General features: G+C 41.2%; 2 protein-coding genes across 2 annotated transcripts; both read right to left on the reverse strand.

Annotated features, from left to right (window-relative positions):
- Positions 1-97: 97 nt before the first annotated feature.
- LOC117412718 (cytochrome P450 2K1-like) lies at positions 98-10,872 on the reverse strand. The gene is made up of 9 exons (XM_034906385.2): positions 10,635-10,872; positions 6,681-6,846; positions 5,820-5,969; positions 5,199-5,359; positions 4,477-4,653; positions 2,835-2,976; positions 2,487-2,674; positions 2,043-2,184; positions 98-1,670 (listed from the first exon to the last, which is right to left on the reverse strand). The coding sequence occupies exons 1-9, from the start codon at positions 10,833-10,835 to the stop codon at positions 1,486-1,488; spliced, it is 1,512 nt and encodes a 503-aa protein (XP_034762276.2). The 5' UTR covers positions 10,836-10,872; the 3' UTR covers positions 98-1,485.
- A 4,039-nt stretch (positions 10,873-14,911) lies between these two features.
- LOC117412833 (cytochrome P450 2K1-like) lies at positions 14,912-25,151 on the reverse strand. The gene is made up of 9 exons (XM_034906085.2): positions 24,825-25,151; positions 21,265-21,430; positions 20,353-20,502; positions 19,765-19,925; positions 18,803-18,979; positions 17,757-17,898; positions 17,329-17,516; positions 16,027-16,168; positions 14,912-15,633 (listed from the first exon to the last, which is right to left on the reverse strand). Exons 1-9 carry the CDS (start codon positions 25,023-25,025, stop codon positions 15,449-15,451), a joined length of 1,512 nt encoding a protein of 503 aa, XP_034761976.2. The 5' UTR covers positions 25,026-25,151; the 3' UTR covers positions 14,912-15,448.
- Positions 25,152-27,767: the final 2,616 nt, after the last annotated feature.

Consider the following 27,767-nt stretch of genomic DNA (forward strand, 5'->3'; position numbering starts at 1 on the left):
ATTTCTGAGAAAGTGGCCTTTTACCCACACATGGGGGCTTCTTACCCCACATGCCACTCCAATATATGTTCACTCAAAAACACACTTCACTCAAATGTTTTAACAATTTTTAATGATCTTTTATTAACAGCATTTTAATTCAAATAACACCAACAAGAAGGGCTCTTCCTCTGATGGTTTTTCTTATGTTCTTTTTAGACAGTGCTGAATTTGGAGGACAAATACAAATAAAATCAATAACAGTATCACTTCTCAGTGCTACCATTGTGACACAACTGACTATGAATTAATAGTCTTTCATCGTCCAACCGAGATGATGTGGGAGCTACTTTTTTGAAAAAAAGTTAAAAGATACCGGTATAAAGATTTTAATCTTGGAGACTAAAATACCAAGATCAGACACTGAAATGATTGTAGCTCTTCCTCATCATCATCATCCTCATCTAGGCTACTTAGTATTGAACAATTTATTACAATTCTGTAACTTTAACTTTGTCATTCTTCATTGTACACACTTTTTCAGTCAAACTACAACAGAAGCTAAGACTGTGCTATAGCTGCCCTTGACAAACTTCCATTAGGGCCCAGCTAGAGAGTCACTGTAGAATTTTGGGAGGGCTAAATAAATTTTAGTATTATGATACAAGGTGTCATTTTCTTTAAAAAAACCCTCCTAGCTTGCAATTTACTTCATCATGGGGTAAGAGGCCTCCCATAAGCTTACTCCAAACAGTGGGGGGGGGGCTCTTACCTTGTCATTGTTTTAAGGCCTGTGCATAATTAGCACCTACATAAACACAACATTATCATGAAGCTAATAGTTCAATTCATAATTTTAATATACACTGTGAGGCCTGCAGGTTCAAGGGTGTTCACACCATGCAACCGAATTGAAAAATATTATAATAATTAGTCATAAAAGGAAAAACTTTGAGAAATTCTCACGTGGTTTTCTGTTGAGCTGCAAAAACTGGTAGCAGGTGTGTCTAGAGGGCAGCAAGCACCTCAACTGATTATGGCTGATTACATCATTTCCTGTTAGCACCAGGACAAAAAGGCCTCTTACCGCACCCTACCCTACTGTTTCATGTTTTACCGGGCTTAATGCGTCCACACACTATTAAACTAGTTTGGTTACAGTTCCTAGCAGCACAATGAACAGTGGAAATTAATACGATTATATATATATATATATATATATATATATATATATATATTATATAGATTAAAATTCACAACTACAATACCCATTGATTTATTCTTAAGAACCTGTCATTCAATTACATAGATCACTGTCATTATTCTAGCTGTTTATTGCTAATTAATTTTCATGAAAGATGAAAACTTTTGTTATAAAGCAAAGCATGACACACCCCTTTCACACAAGTGTAGTTTCTGTGGCTGAAGGGTCCAGTGTGAGGGGTCAGTGGCTGTAGTAAGGTCTAGCAGATGCAGTAAGGCAGGGTTGCAGTATCACAGGGTCTCTCATTGGCTCAGGGCACACAGTTGGAAGGGCTGGGGGCCAGAGGTGATGCCAGGAGTGGGGGTGAGGTCCAGTTGCTCAGGGCTGACCTCCTGGGGAGGGCGGAAGTGAAACTTCTGCAGGAGCATGGTGAAGAAGAGGAAGAGCTCCATCTTGGCAAGGGTCTCTCCAAGACACACCCTCCGACCTGGGGGGGGGGGGGGGGGTCAGAGGATTACTGACTCATACTGCAACACACACACACACTACACTACACTACACTACTCTACTACACACACACACACACAGACTCTAATGAAAACAAGTTGTCTTCTTGCTTTCAATAATAAACTTTCGGTATTGCATATATTGTATTAGTAGAATAATCTGCACCTGCATGTTTTCAGCTGAATCTGAAGGCTTTGTAGCGATTGTTTCCTGTTCTATATTCCATTTGGAAACTGGTTGCTGATTGCACCTCTATTGAAAGCAGTTCCCTTTGCAGTTAAAATGCCGGGGTGGAGGGGGGTTAGCCCCAATCCTGTCTAACCTGGTCCCTGCTCCTCTCTGACACACTGACCTGCTGAGAAGGGCATGAAGGCATCTCTCTTGACAAACTTGCCCTGCGCGTCCAGGAAGTGGTTGGGGTTGAACTGGTGAGGGGTCTCCCACTGTGTCTTATCAGAGAGCACGGAGGAGAGCAGCGGGATCACCGGGGTACCCTGGGACACAGACACACTTACAGAAAGGTAAAATACCAAAGCTAATCTAATTTAATGAGACATGGCTGTACTGTCAGCTATACCAATGAGGATACATTACTGTACATTAATATCACTCCTACATTACTTGATATTGCTGTATTAAGAGGAATTCTTTGGAAATAAAATACAGACCATTTGTTAAAACAAGTGTCAAACTTGATTTTGGCAAAACCTCATTCCAGACAGAGTACTACTCTAGGAATGAACCCACTGTACTCAGGAATTAACCTCTAACCCCCTATACACTCGGTCTGTCTCACCTTGGGTATCCTGTACCCCCGGAAGGTGGTGTCCCCTGTGGTCTCGTGCAGCAGGTTCATGGGCACCACGTTGCCCACTCTCTGGATCTCGTGCAGCACGGCGTCCATGTAGGGCATGCTCTTCCTGTCCTCGGCCTGCGGGGGGCGCTCCCTCCCAATCACACTCTCAATCTCCTCCTGGACCTTGTCTGTTAACAGGGAGGATTTACAAACACACTGCAATTACTGATATGAAGAGGTGTATCTGATTGAGAGAGACCCAGGACTGAATGGCAGGCAGGGGGTGATCAGGTCAGGATTCATTCAGTCACACTCTCTCCCTAAAAGTAGGGGTCCCCCCTCGCTCACCCTGAATGTGGGGGTACTTCATCATGAGCAGCAGCCCCCAGCGCAGGGTGGTAGAGGTGGTCTCAGTCCCTGCAGCAAACAGGTTCCCCACTGTGATGGCCATGTTATCCTCATGGAAATACTTGTTGGAGTTTCTGGCCTCCTGGAAAACAAATGAAGGGCATCAATGACAACTCCTTTCCAAGGTAATCCATCTACAACAACAGTGTAACAAAACACCTTCACAAAACTACTGTTAGAAACACAGGCCAAAACAGTTAGAAAACTGAGTAATCAAAAAAACAACCTACACTAATATAATGAATACACACAGTGCTACTGCCCTCCTCTAACCCTAACCCTACACTAACACAATGAATACAACAGGTCTAAACAGTGCTACTGCCCTCCTTTAACCCTAACCCAATGAATACACACAGGTCTAACAATGCTACTGCACTCCTCTGACCCTAACCCTAACCCTACACTAACACAATGAATACAACAGGTCTAAACAGTGCTACTGCCCTCCTCTAACCCTAACCCTAACCCTAACCGTAACACAATGAATACACACAGGTCTAAACAGTTCTACTGCCCTCCTCTGTATTTCGAAAGCAGTGCCTGGGATATTGCACTTCTGAAAAGCTTGGTGAGTTTAAAAAAATCCCCACCTGGCGGTGGACAAATATACATCAGTTTGCATTCATTAACTTTTACCAAGCAATAGACAAAAAGAAACAAACAATCTATTGCAGGGGCAGTTCTATCAATATATGTGTGACATACAGGTAGCAGAGTAACTGGAGTTCACCAATAACCTGGCAAAATGAGCATTAAAACACAGGGCAGCAGTGTGGAGTAGTGGTTAGGGCCCTGGACTCTAGACTGGAGAGTTGTCGGTTCAATCCCAGGTGGGGGACACTGCTGCTGTACCCTTGGGCAAGGTACTTTACCTAGATTGCTCCAGTAAAAACCCAACTGTATAAATGGGTAATTGTATGTAAAAAATAATGTGATATCTTGTAATAATCGTAAGTCACCCTGGATAAGGGCGTCTGCTAAGAAATAAATAATAATAATAATAATAATAACACTGAAGTGTTGATACAACAAATGTGTTTGTTTTGTAGTGGAATTTGTAAAATAAGTTTAGCACAGTATTATTTTACCATGCTTCTCCCATGGTTATACTGTGCATTATCATAGTTTACCCTACTTTGCCATGTTTATTAATATGCTTTACCACACCTCACTATTCTTTACAATGCTTCCCTATGCTATATTACACTTTGCTATGCTTTTACTATGGGAACCCTTTATAATGCTTGCAGTAGTGTTGGTCACTGTGCAATCTGTACTGTATATGTAGATGGTAACACACACTGCAGTGTCCATGCTATAGTGTGCTACTTTCTATATCTGAACTGTTCAGTTCTGTACAGCACCTTGTAAACTCTCCAGTCTTGATAATGATCCAAGTGACATGATCAGGAGCTCGTCCTCATTCACTCCCATTATATTCTGACCATTAACAGGAGTTATATTGAGCTGGTTTCACTGTGTGAAGGCTTTTCCACTAGATATGCAGTAAAACTGCACTTTTAATGCACTAAAACCACACTGCTGGTCCCTGATAGAGGCTCTGCTGTGCTAATATTACCTCTTCTCTCTGCCTGGAGATGAATGTGTCGATGAAGCTCCTCAGGTCATTGCTGTCCACACTGTCTTTACAATCCTTATATGCGTTTCTAAAGTACCCCTGCAGCATTGTTCCGTTTGTTTGCACCTTCTTGTGATCGGACAGGAAGAAGCCCAGGAAAGGAAACATGTTATACAGCTGAAAGACAAAGAGGAAGAGGGAGAGTTTAATGGTGAAAGTGGCTGTAATGATCCTCCATTAAAGGATTACTGTATTACTCTACACAATGAAAAAAATAGATCTGGACCTATTTATCATTCGTGCGTGAATAAATGACTATACTTGTTCATACGCATAAAGATTTTCCAGGCGCATAATTAAATCTTTTCTAAGTAAAGTTGTTCGCATGTGGAAATATTTCCATTTAGTAGACAGAGACGGACATCAGATATAACCTGCACATTGAGTGGTACCGTTTTCTGTTCACAATTAAATGAATTCACTCTTGGTGCTTTAATTACTACACAAGTACAGTCCATAGCACTTGGACTGGGGAACCTAGCAATTGAATGGAAATCCCTTTCTTATTTTATTGTACTGATTGCGGATCTTTAGAAGATTTAATAGGAGTTTGATCTTAACTTCATTTTATCTGACTGCACCTTCATAGAATCAGACCTGAATGCAGCACACACTAGCAGCACTGATCAAATTGAGCAGGAGCTCTAATCACTACACTGTACCTGTGTCTTGGGGCTCACAGCCAGCTTCACAGACTCATTCACAATTCTTTGCAGATTCAGGAATTGTGTGTCACCGTAGTCGAAGCGGTCTCCTAACACGATGGAGCAGATGATGTTGGAGACAGCAGAGTTGATGATGATTTGGGGGTCAAAGGGTTTTCCTTAGAGTGGGGGAACAAGAAAAGCCATCTGTAACTTCAAACGCTTAAGAATTAGAAGGTAAAACTAAGAAACAAAAGAAAAGTATTTTATATGGCACTACAAAAGCAGTAGCCGAAACATAAGCCTACTTTCTTCAGAGGAGGGCACTAGCTGAAAAATTAGTTTGCTTGACTTTCTTACAGTTTTACTTTAAAATAAGAAGAGTCACAACAGAAAAGAGCAGAGCAGAATGTGAACCTTCTTTCTATGCAATGATTTAAAATAACAAGTTACAAGCAATTAGAGATGCACTAACCAGAAGGAAGCGTCTCAGAACAGGTGGATATGAAAACAGACCGGTCACTGATTTTTTAAAACTTTAACAGGCTTGGGTGGAAACACAGAATCCGGGTCTGGTCTGTGTTTTGTGGCCACCGAGGGTCAACCCTTTGTTATCTCTGCTCTTTGTTTGGTCGTCACCTTTGTGGGACTGGAAGACCTCCACCAGTCTCTGGGACTCCTCGATGATCCGGTCCTCAATGGTCCTCTTCCCCATCCCAAAGTCCCGCAGAGTGGAGAGGGTGAAGCGACGCATCACCTTCCAGGATTCCCCCTTACCGAAGATAATGCCTGCGGGAAACATGAACACAGCGTCATTGCTACAGTGATACAACGTTCCTACCATGAAACTAGCCTGAAACTCAAACTCATTCCAGTATCAACCTGGAGCTGCCTGCAGCCTGGTCCAAGACTACAATATGTAACCTAACCTTATTACACAGAGATCAATGATCACCTATCATACATACTAGACTACTGGTCCCTCTGCAACATTCTGCCTGTAGTGGATGTAAGATATTCAGCAGTAAGAACCACCACATAAACAATGAGGTATTTCCCACATCCTCTAGGGGCAGAGTGTGGCAGGGGGACAGGTTAATGGTTACACTCTGGTGGATCAGCTTTGGTGCTTTAACATTCGACACAATGATACAAAGTGAATCTAAAACAAGAAAAATGCTTCAGTTAAGAGAATTGATGGAGTGTCAGCTTGAACAGGACAAACCCCCCCCCCCCCAAACCCCCAACCCCCACATGGACCTGAGGGTCAACTGGCGTCAAACGCCTAATGCACCACTTCAATTGAAACGACTGAAGAAGCCACAGCCTGGATGATTGGTGCTCTCCACAGAGGCTAAACTGAAAGCACCAATCAACACAAAGCTGTTTGTTTCAATTGGAATAGTAAATTAGCACAATCAACACCACTGACCCTCACCTGTGAACCAGCCATTCCTGCTGCAGTTCTGGATGAAGGGACTCTGGAGGCACGTCTCTTACCATTCCCGCCTCTAGAGCTAGTGTTTGTGGTGTGCGTCTGGCCTCTCTCTGAGAAGTCGTCTGCTTGGGTTACTAGAGCCTCCTTGACTGCCTCATAGCCTGTCAAAACCACGTACTTCTTGGGACCCATGTGGAAGGTGAACACATTGCCGTACGTCTCCGAGAGCTGGAGAGAGAAGAGGAGGAGCGATGACTCTCAAAGCATTAGCAGGTCTACTTGTTAGAACTTTGAATGCAAGTTGCAAGATCCACTCATTACAGTGGCATAGCGTCAGTAGTGCAGTTTTAAAAGATGTGTGCCGTGCACTTCCAACATTTCTGTTGCTGCTCCCAGAACTCTTTCTTTGTTTGGATGCTGCGCTGCCTAAACCTTTGTAAGATATCTTCCCGTCGTTCCAGTGAGGATGACAGGGATTTTCCCCTCTGCCAGCCCGTTGCTCTCATGTTAGTCATGTGTGTGCTGCTCAGAATCTCCTTTGGCTAGAGCTACGAATTCTTGTGGTACGAGCAGCGATGTACCTTCAGTTTTTATAATTTATTATTTGATCCATCATGAAGCAATTGCCAGGGAGCCAAGCAATAAAAAATGTATTCTGCATTAGCATTTTGTGACATTTACATTATATTTATCAGTACCAATTTATCAATGTGACATTTTTAATTCTAACATGAAACACTGTACTACTATTATGGCTTCCAGTAGACTTTTGCGATATGTCTCCATCCTTAGGTTCTAGGTGATGCAAAACTTTTGGCCACAGCTGTATGTTACTACAGTATAGGCTTGCATACTGTTGTGTAGTTTGGACATTTGACATACTGTATGTACCCTGTGTGCATGTGTGTTAGTATATAGATAAAAAAAATGTAATTTAGAGAACTATAAACTTTTGTAAATTTTATTTTATATATATATATATTATATATACAGTACTGTGCAAAAGTTTTAGGCAGGTGTGAAAAAATGCTGTAAAGTAAGAATGCTTTCAAAAATAGACATGTTAATAGTTTATATTTATCAATTAACAAAATGCAAAGTGAGTGAACAGAAGAAAAATCTACATCAAATCAATATTTGGTGTGACCACCCTTTGCCTTCAAAACAGCATCAATTCTTCTAGGTACACTTGCACACAGTTTTTGAAGGAACTCGGCAGGTAGGTTGGCCCAAACATCTTGGAGAACCAACCACAGTTCTGTGGATTTAGGCAGCCTCAGTTGCTTCTCTCTCTTCATGTAATCCCAGACAGACTCTATGATGTTGAGATCAGGGCTCTGTGGGGGCCATACCATCACTTCCAGGACTCCTTGTTCTTCTTTACGCTGAAGATAGTTCTTAATGACATTCGCTGTATGTTTGGGGTCGTTGTCATGCTGCAGAATAAATATGGGGCCAATCAGATGCCTCCCTGATGGTATTGCATGATGGATAAGTATCTGCCTGTACTTCTCAGCATTGACCATTAATTCTGACCAAATCCCCAACTCCATTTGCAGAAATGCAGCCCCAAACTTGCAAGGAACCTCCACCATGCTTCACTGTTGCCTGCAGACACTCATTCATGTACCGCTCTCCAGCCCTTCGGCAAACAAACTGCCTTCTGCTACAGCCAAATATTTCAAATTTTGACTCATCAGTCCAGAGCACTTGCTGCCATTTTTCTGCACCCCAGTTCCTGTGTTTTCATGCATAGTTGAGTCGCTTGGCCTTGTTTCCACGTCGGAGGTATGGCTTTTTGGCCGCAAGTCTTCCATGAAGGCCACTTCTGACCAGACTTCTCTGGACAGTAGATGGGTGTACCAGGGTCCCACTGTTTTCTGCCAATTCTGAGCTGATGGCACTGCTGGACATCTTCCGATTGCAAAGGGAAGTAAGCATGATGTGTCTTTCATCTGCTGCAGTAAGTTTCCTTGGCCGACCACTGCGTCTACAGTCCTCAACGTTGCCCGTTTCTTTGTGCTTCTTCAAAAGAGCTTGGACAGCACATCTGGAAACCCCTGTCTGCCTTGAAATTTCTGCCTGGGAGAGACCTTGCTGATGCAGTATAACTACCTTGTGTCTTGTTGCTGTGCTCAGTCTTGCCATGGTGTATGACTTTTGACAGTAAACTGTCTTCAGCAACCTCACCTTGTTAGCTGAGTTTGGCTGTTCCTCACCCAGTTTTATTCCTCCTACACAGCTGTTTCTGTTTCAGTTAATGATTGTGTTTCAACCTACATATTGAATTGATGATCATTAGCACCTGTTTGGTATAATTGTTTAATCATACACCTGACTATATGCCTACAAAATCCCTGACTTTGTGCAAGTGTACCTCGAAGAATTGATGCTGTTTTGAAGGCAAAGGGTGGTCACACCAAATATGGATTTGATTTAGATTTTTCTTCTGTTCACTCACTTTGCATTTAGTTAATTGATAAATATAATCTATTAACATGCCTATTTTTGAAAGCATTCTTACTTTACAGCATTTTTTCACACCTGCCTAAAACTTTTACACAGTACTATAATTATATATATATATATATATATATATATAAATAATAGTCTAATTTAGAGAACTATAAACTTTCATGAATATATATTGTAAGGAGCTATGTGTGTACTCATGAAAAAAGATGCAGGAATCCAGGGAATGAATTGCGAGTAATAAGAAGGTGGCACTGAGTCATGAAACTGCACAGACACAAGGCTGTGGGGACCCTTACTGAGCACAGAGAGGCTCAGCTGCAGTAGAAGCACCGGTGACAGTGCTCGTGTAGGTCTGGCTCTGGATTACAGATACATTATTGTGAAGACAGCACCATAAACGTTGCTTTAATTCAGGCCTGTGCCCAGGGGAGCTGCGGAAGGCTTGTCATTTGTTTGTTTTCTAGTTGTTCAAGTAAATGAAAGTGTGAATCTGTGCCAGAACTAGTGCTGGGACAAACACAGCTTGAAATGCATTCGATACCAAAAATGCCCATGTTCATATCCGTTCATATAACAGAATTATAAATGACTAAAAGATATCCTAAATAAATGCATAAATGCTGTCTAAATAACTAACTTGTTTCTTTAACAGGTAATTTGATGGGTCGTACCAGGAGTTTTTATTCTAATTCAGAATTAAAGAATATTTAACAAATTTGGGCATGATTTCCTCCTCCTGCCTAAAATAAACTAATAGTAAGCAGCAAAAATGTATGTTCTCAAATTTAAACATAGAATCGTCCTTTGACTGTGTTGCAATAAGCTATTGGAGGCTGTGTGGTCCAGTGGTTAAAGAAAAGGGCTTGTAACCAGGAGGTCCCCGGTTCAAATCCCACCTCAGCCACTGACTCACTGTGTGACTCTGAGCAAGTCACTTAACCTCCTGCTCCGTCTTTCGGGTGAGACATAATTGTAAGTGACTCTGCCACTGATGCATAGTTCACACACCGTAGTCTCTGCAAGTCGCCTTGGATAAAGGCGTCTGCTAAATAAACAAATAATAATGTTGGTGAGATTTCTTTAATACTTAATAAATATTACGCTTTTCATTCATTTAAAAAATGTATGCAAGTGTATTTCATCGCTCTTTTTATTCCAGTGCAGTTCTACTCAAAGTCAAGAATTTCACTGCCTGAAACAGGGAAACTATCTATACAAGTTAAGCGTCTGATTCCGAGCCAAGTGTCTGATAGCTCGACCGGCATTTCAAAACTGGCTGACGGCTTTCAAAACTGTGTGATAGCTTGACTGCAGGTTGAGTAAAATATTATTCAAGAAATACTAAAAGAAAGAAAGATTTTAATTGCGACGTGAACCAGAATCAGATGCCTAAAATACGCCTTCTAAAATATCTAAACTTAAGGCCAATAATATATTTTTTTCAATTTCTAACGCCTTGATGCTAAATCGGTAAAAACCTACCCAAACTACCCACTTCAATCCTGATCTTAATGCCCTGCCTGGTCCCCAGTGCCACTCACCTTACTCAGCGTTTTGTACGGCCGATGCAGGTCCAAAATGTTCAGGTTCCCAATAACAGGTAGAGCTGGCGGGCCGGGGGGGAAGTTGTAATTAGACGACTTGGAGGATTTCGAGTAAAAGTATAAAAAAATAAAACCAGTTAAAACTAAAGCCAGAGACACCGTGGCGGTGTGTGCTAGGAGCAGGCTAATCAGAGACATGTTTGTCAGGAACACAGACACTGGGCTCTCTGTTAATTAGCTCAGCGTTCAGAATAACACTCCTGGGCTTGGGCAGTGTTTAAATAGAGCAGCACACACAGTGGGCGTGGCTTCAGAAGGACTTCATCAAGGTAAAGGTTGTTGATTATTTGGAATGATTTGCAGCATTATAATATTCTGAGAATGTTGGGTAAACAGGTAAGATTTTTTTCTGTTGATGTTCTGCTTTACTTTTCAAACCCTTATGACATGGAGCAGGATATTATTATATACCTAATGCATCTAGGAATAATGTGTTGGTAAATACCATCTTCATAAAATGAAATGGTTATAAAATAAAACATATTTTATTATGTTTAAAAAAGAAATGCAGAGATACATCGACACCATCAATTGCTTAAATAAAAAAGCAAAAAAGACAGGATATCGTTAATGTATTTACAAAATAATACAGTTCAGTTATAATACCCTGGGAATGCTTGTATAGTTAATGTAATGCACGGAGCTTGTAATAATACAGTTGAGTTATACCCTGGGAATGCATGGCTAATTACAGACATGTTTGTCAGGAACACAAACACCTCGGCTCTCTGTTAATTAGCTCAGCATGCAGAATAACGCCCCTGGGTATGGGCAGTGTTTAAGTAGAGCAGCACACACAGTGGGCGTGGCTTCAGAAGTACATCATCAGGTTCCAAGGTAAAGGTTGTTGACTGATGTTTCCAAACGCTACTTGGCATTTCAGCAAGACTGATACACCTTCAGTGTGTTAAATACGGAGTATGCTCTAGCTGTGCTTTTAAGTTCTGTTTAAAAGCCTGTTCGGGTTGTCATCATTGTAATCTTTTAAATAGCTGCAGTTTACCTGCTGTAGGCTTTGTTGTTTAGGAATGGCTTGGTAAAATCACATAATGGGATATTTCTATAAATACAGTTTATTATAAAATAAATGAGTTTATTTTTCTTTAATTCTAAAGCTGTTCCTATAGGTGTTGAATATCCAAATGAAACGTATAGGGGTGTCCATGTTATTATGCAGAAATCTATAGGAATGCATGTATTATTCTATAGAAGTGTCTTTACATTGTCTTCTATAGAAGTCTCTAGGAATTCTGTAGTATTGTACTGATGAATCCATGGAGATGTGTGTATTTTTTGTACAGATATACTGAACAGTCTTTATTATTCTAGAAATGTACAGGCTTGTCTATGTATTGAACTTCAGTACATTATAGCTAGCCTACTAGGGTTAACCCTAAAAAACACTTTACCAGGGTAACTTTGTACAGTCATTTTGCAGTTTGCCCATGGGTATACTATGCATTGTTTATTGGCCATGTTTTTAAAATATGCTTTACCATCCGTTCACTATGCTTTAAAAATCAGATTGAAACTTGTTAATCAGTTGTGACAGAAACTGGGAATCTCAGAAGTAAAGCTATCCTCCAGCTAGTGCTGTACATGAAAGTGGACACCCTGTACCATTGCTGTGCAGATTATACACTCCCCACCTTTATCATCTCCGGTGAAGGCGATCAAGTGGGGCAGGGTGGGAAGTGAGTGGGGATATGAGAAGAAGTTTCTTTGTAATCCCAAAAGGTTTGCACTCTGCTTAAAGATCTTGAAATGTGACCCCTAGCTTTTGTGTTCAGGTATTTGGTTCATCATGACGCTTGAATGAAACTAAACCTGCTGAGAATGCTGGCAGTAATGCACTATACTGATATCAAAGCGTTTCCTCCAGTCTTTAATTAACTCCTGTTTTATTCAAAGGATTAACCCTCATTTTCATGCATGCCAGGCTTTGATTCGCATGTTTCAGGTGAACTTAAGAAGAAAATTGGTGTGCACAAATCTAGTCAGCGTTTTTGTCATTGAAAGATATTTTTAGCAGCTTAGAAGCTGGATGGAAACCCCTGAGAAATGAACTGCAGGTTCACATGATGTCCAGTCAGGAGATTGAGAGCATTGTAATATGTGCTACACTGTAGCTACGTCTCATTGAGCTGCACACAGGAGAGTCACATGGAGAGACGTGTTTATTGAAGCAGGGGATTCTCAAGACTTGAAACTCCAGCACCAGTAATACAATACAGCAGCAGATTCTGTCTTTCAATATTAAAACAGGGAAAGATTTTCAGAACTAAATCCCAGCTGACTGCAGACCCCTCTGTCTCACACTCTGTATCTCTGAATGCATTTACACAATTATTACCTCAGCCTGGAGAAATCAGATTTCTTAGCCTGGAGAAATCAGATTTCTCCAGGCTGAGGTTTTGCACTCCGACTGGTTTATTTTTTTGGTATAACAACGCTTTCTCAAGTCTCTTACTGTTTTGACATTTTTTTTGCAACCACACCAAAAGTTCACTTCCTTCCTGCGTAATGCAACCCCACCTGAGCCTTCCACTCCCATTCCATGCTACACTGCAAGTGGGGGTCCTATTACCTGCAACACAGGAAAGAAATGATTGTGGAGAGGAAATCTTTATCAAACTGTGACAGAGACAGAATGATTCTTGGTGATAAATCTCTCTCCTGACCTGTAAAGGGAACAGAGTGCCCTAGATTGGATGGCCAGACAATCCATTCCCAGGGTTAGACGGAAGTTGATCATCTAGAAAAGGGGCAGAGCTACGATACACTAAATCATCGACCCGGAAGGGAAACGACTTGGCAGCGGTTGCACTAGTGAACCAAGGAGTCATGATTGACAGTACAAAGGGGGCGTAGCGAAGTGATCTGTTCCTTGTTATGGTTAAACGCTAAACCTGGAAGGAGAACCTGTATTGTAACCGTGAGTGTTTTGTTTGTTTGTCGTGACTAAAAACTGTTTGTTTGTTGTTATTAGATGGCTAACACAATCCGGAGCTGTCCCTAAAGGCCAGCACTAAACCCGGACAACACTGCACTATTGTTTCAAAAATAACTGTATTTACACCACAACTATCATGCTCACTGTAGACTTGTGATGGTGTTTTGTGTTACATGTGGGTGTTTAAATATCAGGAATAGCAGGCATGCTAGTCATTCAAAGCATTTGGATTCACCCAGAACTGTGACGTCAAGCATACTTTAGCCGTATGCGATTGTAGTTTAAACATCTTGTTAAACCTCTATTATAAACTGCAGGCACAGGGAGCTTTCAATAGAGTCTATGAGGGCTGCTTCATCTTCAGTGTGATTGACTGACCCTGTCCTTAAAGAAATGTATTTACCATACCAATCCCCATAGTTCTCTTCTTTTAAGAGCTCATATACATACATACAGCAAGAGTACTTGAAATGTAAGGTGTCCGATGTTACAATTGACCCCATGGCCAGGGTCAGTTGTAACGGTGGGTGGGGTCTGATGTAACATTCTGTGAAGAATAATTAAAAAAATACAAACACATTGTAGAGACATTGTAGTCAATTTGGTTACGAATCCATTTTCTTGAAATAGAGGTAATTATGTGGAATTGCTTTCTCTGATCTCTGACTATGACAGCATGTTAAGCAATCGCTTCTCAATAGCCACAGTGTTCTCGGGTACCTGTAACAAGATTCCAAACAGCTTCATCTCTTCCTGCCTCAGGTTCTGCTAGATGCAGAAGTACAAGAAGGAAGCCAAGTACGTAGCTACGGAAACAACCGATGTGCTGTGAAAATGTGTTACATTAACTACAATAAAAAATAATAAAAATGCTTTTAAAAAGACCAAATTCCCCATTGATTCAAGATTCTATTGATTTTTTAGTATTACTATGCAGGACAGTCGCTATAATATCGTTCCCTTAATTAAAAATGTGCACAGATTAACCTACCGATTAATCAACCAATTAAGCGATAGTGCAAGTCGAAAGTCAAGGTCAACTATCACACAGTAGAGCCATCATCGAGAGGGCACTATCGCTGTTAGAAAAATATTTTTACCATTTTTTTTTTTTTTTTTTTTTTTAAAGAAAACAAACACACCTTAAAACCTAGATTTACCTTCATCTTGTACTGATTCGTCGGGTACCTTTCCGCTAAGACGTTCTAAAAAAAATAGTGCCGAATATGTTTTTAAATAAAAAACAAGGATCACATACATATAAAAGAGAAAAACAATGAGTTTTTATTTAGTAAATTGTTTTTTTTATTTTTTATTAACTTAGAGTTTTAAACCCTTATTTATAATACCAGTCTAAAATGCCTCCTAACTCACCATGTTTTTACCTTCAGCCAAAGCCTTTCTCTCCTGAATCTATATATGAATGAAGCAATAGTGATCAGCTCTCGGCAGTTGCAGGTCCAGGATTGGTTGCTTTTGTCAATGCAAAGTATTGATTGGCTGGTTTTGGTGGATAATAAAATTTATTTTGACCAATTGTTTCTTTTAGTATTTACTGTCCAATAGATGTTAACTACGCTTAAAAATACAGTCAAAAAGTAAAAAGCCAGCACTTGCGCTGATTGATTTTAAATTTGATTCACAGTTGGTGCTGGGACGTTCCAGCAGGCATCTACCATCTATTAGAGCCCGCTATAACTGGAAGCTGATTGGTCGACGGTACTGAATCATTTTCTAATGTCCATAAATTAACCATCAAAAATTGCAGTAAGGCAGGGTCGCAGTACCACAGGGTCTCTCAGTGGCTCAGGGCACATAGTTGGAAGGGCTGGGGGCTGGAGGTGATGCCAGGAGTGGGGGTGAGGTCCAGTTGCTCAGGGCTAACCTCCTGGGGAGGGCGGAAGTGAAACTTCTGCAGGAGCATGGTGAAGAAGAGGAAGAGCTCCATCTTGGCAAGGGTCTCTCCAAGACACACTCTCCGACCTGGGGGGGGGGGGGGGGGGGTCAGAGGATTACTGACTCATACTGCAATGCACACACACAGAGACTTCAGGATTAGTAAAGCAGCTCTAAGACAGTATCATTCTGATTTGTATCCCACAAATGGAAGAATCTAATGAGGTTGTCTTCTTGCTTTCAATAATAGACTTTCCGTATTGCATAAATTGTATTAGTAGAATAATCTGCACCTGCATGTTTTCAGCTGAATCTGAAGGCTTTGTAGCGATTGTTACCTGTTCTATATTCCATTAGGAAACTGGTTGCTGATTGCAGCTCTATTGATAGCAGTTCCCTTTGCAGTTAAAATGCCGGGGTGGAGGGGGGTTAGCCCCAATCCTGTCTAACCTGGTCCCTGCTCCTCTCTGACACACTGACCTGCTGAGAAGGGCATGAAGGCGTCTCTCTTGACAAACTTGCCCTGTGCGTCCAGGAAGTGGTTGGGGTTGAACTGGTGAGGGGTCTCCCACTGTGTCTTATCAGAGAGCACGGAGGAGAGCAGCGGGATCACCGGGGTACCCTGGGACACACACACATTTACAGAAAGGTAAAATACCAAAGCTAATCTAATTTAATGAGGCAGGGCTGTACTGTCAGCTATACCAATGAGGATACATTACTGTACATTAATATCACTCCTACATTACTTGATATTGCTGTATTAAGAGGAATTCTTTGGTAATAAAAGACAGACCATTAGTTAAAACAAGTGTCAATCTTACTTTCGGCAAAAGCTCGTTCCAGACGGAGTACTACCCCCAGGAAAGAACCCACTGTACTTATGAATTACCCTCTTCAAAATGCAGAACACAATGCCTCCCCTATCTATCTCCAATCTATCTTACCCTAACCCTAACACTAACCCTCCCCTATCTTTCTCCAATCTATCTAACCTTAACCCTCCCCTACCTATCTCCAATCCATCTAACCCTAACCCAACCCTATCTATCTACAGTATATCTAACCCAAACCCTCCCCTATCTATCTCCTCCCTTGAAGCTATCACTTGGTCAACTTTCCAAACAAAGGACAGGTGGGGGTTGAGATGGGAATGGCAGAGGGTTAGGGTTAGGGTTACATAGAGGCTTGCTGGTTTGAGACGGGAATGGCAGAGGATTAGGGTTACAAAGAGGCTTGCTGGTATGAGATGGGAATGGCAGAGGGTTAGGGTTAGGGTTACAAAGAGACTTGCTGGTTTGAGATGGGAATGGCAGAGGGTTAGGGTTAGTGTTACAAAGAGGCTTGCTGGTTTGAGATGGGAATGGCAGAGGGTTAGGGTTACAAAGAGGCTTGCTGGTATGAGATGGGAATGGCAGAGGGTTAGGGTTAGAGTTACAAAGAGACTTGCTGGTTTGAGATGGGAATGGCAGAGGGTTAGGGTTAGGGTTACAAAGAGGCTTTCTGGTTTGAGATGGGAATGGCAGAGCCTTAGGTTTAGCCCTTCACTAATTCACTGTTTTCAATATTTCATGATTTTCTCATGTGTAAATAACTCAGATAGTGAAATAAAGATGGTGCATTGTATCATATGAGGAGTGCTTGAAGTTGGACATGGAGGAACTGCAATGCCCTCAAACAGTGTCTTTGTTGGTTTATTAGTCTGTATGTTTTCCATTTGAACAGGAATTCGCATGATGAAGGTGTGGACCGGACCACCCCTATACACTCTGTCCATCTCACCTTGGGTATCCTGTACCCCCGGAAGGTGGTGTCCCCTCTGGTCTCGTGCAGCAGGTTCATGGGCACCACGTTGCCCACTCTTTGTATCTCGTGCAGCACGGCATCCATGTAGGGCATGCTCTTCCTGTCCTCGGCCTGCGGGGGGCGCTCTCTCCCAATCACACTCTCAATCTCCTCCTGGACTTTGTCTGTTAACAGGGAGGATTTACAAACAATCAAGAGGTGTATCTGATTGAGTCGACCCAGGAACACACTGCAATATACTGATATGAAGAGGTGTATCTGATTGAGAGAGACCCAGGACTGAATGGCAGGCAGGGATGTTCAGTTCAGGATTGAGGTGTTTTTTCTCTCTGTTTCTGTGCCTGTGTCTCTCTAAAAAGCAAAACATGTTTCCCTCCTGAAAGTGGGGGTCCCCCCTCGCTCACCCTGAATGTGGGGGTACTTCATCATGAGCAGCAGCCCCCAGCGCAGGGTGGTAGAGGTTGTCTCAGTCCCAGCAGCAAACAGGTTCGCCGATGTGGCTGCCATGTTATCCTCGTGGAAATACTTGTTAGAGTTTCTGGCCTCCTGTAAAGCAATGAAGGGCATCAGTGACAACTCCTTTCCAAGGTAATCCATCTACAACTTCAAATACTCAGTGCTAAACTGTGCAGGTAAATCTACAACAACGACATTGTAACAAAGCACCTTCACAAAACTACTGTTAGAAACACAGGCCAAAACAGTTAGAAAACTGAGTAATCAAAAACAACCTACACTAATAAAATGAATACACACAGTGCTACTGCCCTCCTCTAACCCTAACCCTAACCCTAACACAATGAATACAACAGGTCTAAACAGTGCTACTGCCCTCCTCTGTGTTTCGAAAAGCACTGCCTGGGATATTGCACTTCTGAAAAGCTTGGTGGGTTTGACAAAATCCCTACCTGGAGGTGGACAAATATACTGCAGTTTTCATTCATTAACTGTTACTCAGCAATAGGCAAAAAGAAACAAACTATTGGAGGGGCATCTCTATAAATATGTATGTGACAAAAAAAGATGTTTCGACTCTGTCCCTTCAGTTTTAAGAGCACTCCCCTTTAGCCACAGTGTTGGTCCCTTGCCAGTCCCTGATAGCGAGGCTCTGCTGGTTCCCCTTTAGCCACAGTGTTGGTCCCTTGCCAGTCCCTGATAGCGAGGCTCTGCTGGGTCCCCTTTAGCCACAGTGTTGGTCCCTTGCCAGTCCCTGATATCAAGGCTCTGCTGTGCTAATATTACCTCTTCTCTCTGCCTAGAGATGAACGTGTCGATGAAGCTTCTCAGGTCATTACTGTCCACAGTGTCTTTACAATCCTTATATGTGTTTCTAAAGTATCCCTGGAACATTTGCCAGTCCCTGATAGCGAGGCTCTGCTGGGTCCCCTTTAGCCACAGTGTTGGTCCCTTGCCAGTCCCTGATATCAAGGCTCTGCTGTGCTAATATTACCTCTTCTCTCTGCCTAGAGATGAACGTGTCGATGAAGCTTCTCAGGTCATTACTGTCCACAGTGTCTTTACAATCCTTATATGTGTTTCTAAAGTATCCCTGGAACATTTTTCCGTTTGTATGAACCTTCTTGTGATCAGACAGGAAGAAGCCCAGGAAAGGAAACATGTTATACAGCTGAAAGACAAGGAGGAAGAGGGAGAGTTTAATGGTGAACATGGCTGTAATGATCCTCCATTAAAGGATTACTATATTACTCTACACAATGTCACAATGAAAAAAATAGATCTGAGCCTATATTTATCATTTGTACGTGAATAAATTATTAGATTTTCCACACGCATAATTAAATCTTTTCTAAGTAAAAGTTGTTCACATGTGGAAATTTTTCCATTTAGTAGACAGAGACGGACATCAGATATAACCTGCACACTAATTGAATGGTACTGTTTTCTGTTCACAATTAAATGAATTTCACTCTTTGTGCTTTAATTGCTATACGAGTGCAGTCCATAGCACTTGGATTGGGGAACCCAGCAATTGAATGGAAATCCCTTTTTACTCCAACCTGCATTTGTTCCCTGTACTGAAATGGAATGTACCCAGGACAGAGTGAAATGACCGAGTCCCAAACCCCAGGCATCAATGTGCTAAAAGAGGCTCGTGAAATGATATCTCCGATCTGCCTTTGAAAGCTACCAGTGGCCAAAAAGCCAATAGTAGCCAGAACCTGAATATGTGCAGCAATAGGATGTGCAATTGCAATTTCAGCAATACTTGCATCAATAACAAACCTAATGAGAATTACATATTGCACTGATTGCGGATCTTTAGAAGATTTAATAGGAGTTTGATCTTAACTTCATCTTATCTGACTGCACCTTCATAAAATCAGACCTGAATGCAGCAGACACTAGCAGCACTGATCAAATTGAGCAGGAGCTCTAATCACTACACTGTACCTGTGTCTTGGGGCTCACAGCCAGCCTGACGTTCTCATTCACAATTCTTTGCAGATTCAGGAACTGTGCGTCGCCGTAGTCGAAGCGGTCTCCGAACACGATGGAGCAGATGATGTTGGAGACTGCAGAGTTGATGATGATTTGGGGGTCAAAGGGTTTTCCTTAGAGTGGGGGAACAAGAAAAGCCATCTGTAACTTCAAAAGCTTAATAAGAATTAGAAGGTAAAACTATAAGAAACAAAAGAAAGTATGTTTATGGCACTAACAAAAGCAGTAGCCGAAACACAAGTCTACTTTCTTCAGAGGAAGGCACTAGCTAAAAACGTTAGTCTACTTGACTTTAAAATAAGAAAAGACACAACAGAAAAGAGCAGAGCAGAATGTGAACCTACTTTCTTTGCAATGATTTTAAATAACAAATTACTAGCGACTGGAGAAGCGCTAAACAGAAGGAAGTCTCTCAGAAGAGGTGGATATGGAAACACATTTTAAAACTTTAATTTCAGCTACAGAATCTGGGTCTGGTCTCTGTTTCATGCCCATTGAGGGTCAACCCTTTATTATCTCTGCTCTTTGTTTGGTCGTCACCTTTGTGGGACTGGAAGACCTCCACCAGTTTCTGGGACTCCTCGATGATCCGGTCCTCAATGGTCTTCTTCCCCATCCCAAAGTCCCGCAGAGTGGAGAGGGTGAATCGACGCATCACCTTCCAGGACTCCCCCTTACCGAAGATAATACCTGTGGGAAACATGAACAGAGCACCACTGCTACAGTGATACAACGTTCCCACCATGAAGCCAGCCTGAAACTCAAACTCATTCCAGTATCAACCTAGAGCTGCCTGCAGCCTGGTCCAAGACTACAATATGTAACCTAATCTTATTACACAGAGATCAATAATCAACTACTACTGGTCCCTCTGCAACATTCTGCCTGTAGTGGATGTAAGACATTCAGCAGTAAGAACCACCACATAAACAATGAGGTATTTCCTACATCCTCTAGGGGCAGAGTGTGGCAGGGGACAGGTTAATGGTTACACTCTGGCGGACCAGCTTTGGTGCTTTAACATTCAACACAATGATACAAAGTGAATCTAAACAAGAAAAATGCTTTAGTTAAGAGAATTGATGGAGTGTCAACAAGAACAGGACAAGCTGAAAAAAGCTCATGAAAGTCTTCAAATCTCATGCAGTGTCCCTCAGTAGTCAAGAAATGTATTTTTTTCAAACTAGACATGCAAAAACAGGCCTTATGGACTGGAGGGTCAACTGGTGTCAAACTTCTACTGCACCATTTCAATTGAAACGACTGAAGAAACCATTGCCTGGATGATTGGTGCTCTTCACAGAGGATAAACTGAAAGCACCAATCAACACAAAGCTGTTTATTTCAATTGGAATGGTAAATTAGCGCAATCAACACCACTGACCCTCACCTGTGAACCAGCCATGCCTGCTGCAGTTCTGGATGAAGGGACTCTGGAGGCACGTCTCTTACCATTCCCGCCTTTAGAGCTAGTGTTTGTGGTGTGCGTCTGGCCTCTCTCCGAGAAGTCGTCTGCTTGGGTTACTAGAGCCTCCTTGACTGCCTCATATCCTGTCAAAACTAGGTACTTCTTGGGACCCATGTGGAAGGTGAACACATTGCCGTACGTCTCCGAGAGCTGGAGAGAGAAGAGGAGGAGCGATGACTCTCAAAGCATTAGCAGGAAAGTGTGTCTACTTGTTAGAACTTCGAATGTAAGTTGCAAGATCCGCTCATTACAGTAGCATCAGTAGTGCCCAGTTTTAAAAGATGTGTGCCGTGCACTTCCAACATTTCTGTTGCTGCTCCCAGAACTCTTCCTCTGTTTGGTTGCTGCACTGCCTAAACCTTTGTAAAGCACTTGTAAGATATCTTCCCATCGTTCCAGTGAGGATGACAGATATTTTCCTCTCTGCCAGCCCGTTGCTCTCATGTTAGTCATGTGTGTGCTGCTCAGAATCTCCTTTGGCTAGAGCTACGAATTCTTGTGTTGTTCTGAAGTCAGCAGCCAGTAAGAGCCGCGAGGTACCTTCAATTTGCCAGGTAGCTAAGCTTTTTAAAAATGCATTCTACATTAGAATTTTGTGACATTTGCGTTACATTTATCAGTACCAATTATAGCTTCCAGTAGACTTTTGCGATATAATTTTGTAGTTTCTTTGATGACATGATGTTAAATAAAATCTAAATTATATTCATGTAGTTTTTTTTTTGTTTTGTTTTTAATTCTAGGTGATGCAAAACTTGGCCACAGCTGTATGTTACTACAGTATAGGCTAGCCTAATGTTGTGCAGTTTGAAAATTTGACATCTGCACTCCGCACTGAGTGTGGTGTGTGTGTGTGTGTGTGTGTGTGTGTGTGTGTGTGTGTGTGTGTGTGTGTGTGTGTGTGTGTGTGTGTGTGTGTGCGAGAGAGAGAGAGAGATCGTTAATGTATAATTTCTCAAACAAATTATAGGAAAAATCTTTTGTAGCAAAAGTTTTGCTTTTGTTAATGAGGGGAAAAAAAGTTACAAGAAATAGATGTCTACAATTATTTATTTCAGCAATGTTTTTGCAAAACTCCAGAAATGACAATTCAAAAGTATTCATATTCTGACAAGGAAAATTAAATGAATAGCTAGTGAGGCACCATTAGCAATAATAACTTCTTTCAAACAATTAGGATATTTGTCAATGAGCTTTTGGCATGATTCTTTAGTGATTTTTGACCATTCTTCAATGCAAAATTGTTCCAGTTCATTCAAATTCTGAGGACTTCTCAGAAATCTATTTTACCATGTATTGGAACTAAATTCCCTGTGCCATTAGAGGAAAAACAGCCCCGTAGAAGGATATTACCACCTCCATGCTTGACAGTAGGTATGGTGTTCTTTTCTTTGTGTATATATATTATTCTACCTATCTTTATATTACATTGTCTTATTTTCTTATTCTTTTTACAATATTTTTTGTAAGTACTGCTTTTTTGTAAGTCTATGTGAAGCGCCTTGAACCTCTTGGAATGAAAGGCGCTCAACAAATAAAGTTTATATATATATTAGACACACACACACACGCACATACTGATGCACAATAAAAACGCAACCATCTAAGTTTTACATCAATAGCTTATTGGGCACATACATAATGTTATTTACATTTTAAGTAGTAGCAGATAGGTTTGTTGATTGTTTGAGTAGTATTGTTCCTTTGGGATAACAAAATACTGAGCTCATGTCATGTGATTTCATAAAAACGCCAGACTCTCAGTGTTTGGTATTTGAGTTGAGTTAAAATTGCCAAATGAGTTCATTAAGAATCTGTATAAATAGCCATTTGAAAACACATGATTTTAATTAACACAAGAACAGCGAAAGATCCGACCATGCCCTGCTTGAGTAATGAATATCGTCGTCTGGTTGCTATCGGCATGATTGAAGAGGGCCTGTGCGAGAGAAGTTGGCCAGAGAATGAGATGTTCTGCTTCAACAATCAGCAGACTAGTCCAGAGAAACCAGGAAACCGGCTCTGTGAGGGACAGGCCACGTCCTGGAAGGCAGAGGGTCACCACACCGGCCCAGGACCGTCACATTCGACTGCGTAATCGTTTTCAGACTGCAGTGGCTACAGCATGAGAAATTCCAGGAAGAAATAACCCGCGCATCAGCAGAATGACTGTAGCTCGCCGTCTGCATGAAAATGATTTGCATGCTCAGAGGCCGTTCAGGGGTAACATGTTGACAGCCGAGAGACGAAATCTCCATCTTCTGTGGGACAGAGAACATCTGAGGTGATGGCAGAGAGAGTGGTGGAGTGTTTTATTCACCGAAGAATGCCGTTTTGCCCTTGACAGACCTGATGGAAGATAACGTGTGTGGAGACATTATGCTGAGTGTTGCGTTGTTCAAGCCAACCCGTGGTGCGGTGGAAGCATGATGATGTGGGGAGGAATCTCTTTTAACACAAGAACACCTTTGGTGCAGATTGAGGGCCATCTTAATGCTCAGTGATACATTGACAAGTCCTTGAGGCAACAGTTTTTCTGTTCCTACAAGCCAATCCTGAAGTGTCGATTTTCCAGCAGGACAATGCAAGACCACACAGTGCTAGGATTACAATTGCATGACTTCAAGAAAACAATGTCGAGGTCTTGCCATGGCCAACTTTTTCTCCAGACCGAGTCCAATAGAACATCTGTGGGACCAAATTACCAGTGCCATCCACAGCCAGCTGGCTTCAGCTCCAAAGGAAAAGTGGTGGAACATCCCACAGCAGTCTATCCAGAGGCTGATCAGGTTTAGGCGTCATAACTGCTCATCTGTATTATGAAACTCTGTAGTGTGATATTTTATAATGCGATACTTTGTAGTGTGATACTTTATGACAATTGTAAGTCACCCTGGATAAGGACATCTGCTAATAAATAAATAAATAAATAAATAAATAAATAAATAATAGCCTATGCTTTCACTGTACTTCAATACACATGTCTATGTTTTTACCATTGTAACTATTGTCTAAAGGAATTGCTATATTACACATTCATATTTCAGATCAGATTTGGACATGATTTTCCTCCTCCTGCCTGCATGTTAGATTTATTTTCAGATGTTATGGGCACTAAGACAGCTGATTTCACTGCTGAGTAGCTGCACAAAACACTTCTTCAAATACAACTACCAATTCCCCTCTAAATGAAGGCCATTAAAAGAGAATTCAAGAAATACTAAAAGAAAGAAACAAAACCAATGATAAACGTGCCCATGCATGATCTTGTTGTCAGTCTGTATGTTATGCATTTTGCATTGTACATTTACAGTAGGGAGGGAGGGTCAGGAATCGATTGTTTATAACACAGTACTGTAGTCAATTGTTAAGTGAACCAGAATCAGATGACAAAAATACTTCTTCTAAAATATCTAAACTTAAGGCCAATAAAATATACCTGTTTCTCTTTCTTCAGTCCTGATGTTAAATCAGTAAAAACCTACCCAAACTACCCACTTCAATCCTGATCTTAATGCCCTGCCTGGTCCACAGTGCCACTCACCTTACTCAGCGTTTTGTATGGCCGGTGCAGGTCCAAAATGTTCAGGTTCCCAATAACAGGTAGAGCCGGCGGGCCGGGGGGGAAGTTGTAATTAGACGACTTGGAGGATTTCGAGTAAAAGTATAAAAATATAAAAGCAGTTAAAACTAAAGCCAGAGACACCGTGGCGGTGTGTGCTAGGAGCAGGCTAATCACAGACATGTTTGTCAGGAACAGAGACACACCTCGGCTCTCTGTTAATTAGCTCAGCGTTCAGAATAACGCTCCTGGGTTTGGGCAGTGTTTAAATAGAGCAGCACACACAGTGGGCGTGGCTTCAGAAGGACTTCATCAAGGTAAAGGTTGTTGATTATTTGGAATGATTTGCAGCATTATAATATTCTGAGAATGTTGGGTAAACAGGTAAGATTTTTTGCTGTTGATGTTCTGCTTTACTTTTCAAACCCTTATGACATGGAGCAGGATATTATTATATACCTAATGCATCTAGGAATAATGTGTTGGTAAATACCATGTTCATAAAATGAAATGGTTAGAAAATAAAACACATTTTATTATGTTTAAAAAAAGAAATGCAGAGATACATCGACACCATCAATTGCTTAAATAAAAAAGCAAAAAAGACAGGATATCGTTAATGTATTTACAAAATAATAAAGTTGAGTTATAATACCCTGGGAATGCCTGTATAGTTAATGTAATGTACGGAGCTTGTAATAATACAGTTGAGTTATAATACCCTGGGAATGCCTGTATAGTTAATTTAATGTATGGAGTTTGTTATCCAAAGAGATGGGAATCCTCTTATTATTTTATACTATGTGCTTATGTTTTGTTAAGCAATAAAGTTTTTTAAAAGTTTCCATGTGCTACTTGGCATTTATCCTAGACTGATGCATCTTCGGTGTGTTAAATAAGGAATTTGCTGTAGTTCCGTGTTTAAGTTCTGTTTAAAAGCTTGTTGGGGTTGTCATCACTGTAATCTTTTAAACACTGCAGTCTACCTGCTGTAGGCTCTGTCGTTTTGCATGAGAGGAATGTAAAAAAGCTGATAACATTTGAAGCTCATTGCTCTCTCAGTTTTGTCACTTAACATTGAGCGTCTCCCAGGAGTTAATATCACATATTTGTGTTAATTTTTTTTTTTTTAATTTAGTTTAGATTATTATTATTAGTAGTAGTAGTAGTAGTAGTAGTAGTAGTAGTAGTAGTAGTAGTAGTAGTAGTAGTAGTATTTTACTGTTTGTGGACTCACAAACAAACATGCACATATAAAACTGAGGAGACTTAACATGGTACAATTATACACACAGTAACAGGGAGGACTTGCATCAACAAGATGAATTATTGAGTGAAAACCTGATATAAGTTGATAGAAACCAATTAGATTAGTCACTGATTTGAATCATTAAACTACTTGAAACCTAGTCTGTATCCTTTCACCTAGTGCAGTGGGAGGGATCATCGAGACCTGACACAATAAGCACACCCACTGTCTCCTAACCTACCTTTCACACAGTCAATAATCCTACTGATAAACTTCAGAACAAAGGCTGCTGTTAACTTAACACAGGTAGGGCACAGGTATGACACTAAGCCCTTCATAAACCTTGGATGAAAGGAAACTGCTGAAGTTGCTATAAATACTGTAATAGAGGCCCTAAACTGTAGTTAGGAATGAGCAGCTTTGCAGATTCTTCTGTTTATTCATCTGTTTTTATAATGCAATCTTTCAGTCAGTGAAATACTACAAGGTCACCGTAGAGCAGTGTAATGAAGTGTGAAACAGACTGGAATGTTACAGAATCAGAGTAATATTGTCTAAATACAGGTTCATGCAGAAAAGTGTAGAATACACCCCGCCCAAGAGAAGATAGAGATAATCACAAAAGCAGAGAACTGCTAGAGAATCTCCATGAAGAGCACCCTGGAATGTGTCATATGAAGTCTTTAGCCTGAAGCTCTTTCTGGTGACCATGGTTGGATAAGGACAGAGGAAATTGTATAACAGTGTGCTCTGCTGGCATGGCAGTACAGAACATACTTCACCTGCAGCACCTTTACATCCCTGGAAATGGCCCACTCGAGTATGGCAAAGAATTCATATAGATCATATAGTGGACAGCCACTCAAAATGGCTAGAAGTTTTCCACATGACACAAATTACAACGGCAAAAAACATGGAAATTCTTCTAAGTCTGTTCTCTTCTTACAGGTTTCCGGAGGAACTTGTCTTAGACAACAGTCCTCAATTCACTGCTGTCGAATTGACCCAATTCCTGAAAATGAATGCAATCAAACCCACTTTGGTACCTCCATACCATCCATCCTCCAATGGTGCAGCCGAACACTCTGTACAGATCCTGAAGCAGGTGCTGGACTCTGAAAAGAAAAAATCAGACATATCTCTGCAACTAGCTGCTCACCATTTTTGAAGCACCCATTTCAGTCTGCTGAGACCTGATTTTGCAAAGGTTGTGGAAACAAAGCAAGATTATCAGAAGCTCCAGTTTGACAAAGGAAGAGTACGCAGCTGTGACTTCAATGTCCAGGTTAGTCCATGTCAAACATTGGAGGGGGGGAATGAGAAATGGTTGGAAGGTGTTATTGTGGAAAAGCATGGACAGTTGACTTATTCACTTCAGAGGCGAGTCCCAAAGAGCTTTCAGTGAAGATACTGAATGGTGTCATTTTGAAATTGACAGCATAGCTATGATTACACCAAACGGCAGCCAGGAAACTAAACCTGCTGAGTATGCTGGCAGTAATTCGTTATGCTGATATCAAAGCGTTTTCTCCAGTCTTTAATTAACTCCTGTGTTATTTTATTTATTTATTTATTTATTTATTTATTTATTTATTTAAAAAATTTAATCATCGCCAATTTTTTACCCCGGTTTTCTCCCCAATTTAGTATGCCCAATTATTATCTGTATCCTCGTT

Source organism: Acipenser ruthenus, chromosome 23, assembly GCF_902713425.1.
Source record: "Acipenser ruthenus chromosome 23, fAciRut3.2 maternal haplotype, whole genome shotgun sequence".
Lineage (NCBI taxonomy): Eukaryota > Metazoa > Chordata > Actinopteri > Acipenseriformes > Acipenseridae > Acipenser > Acipenser ruthenus.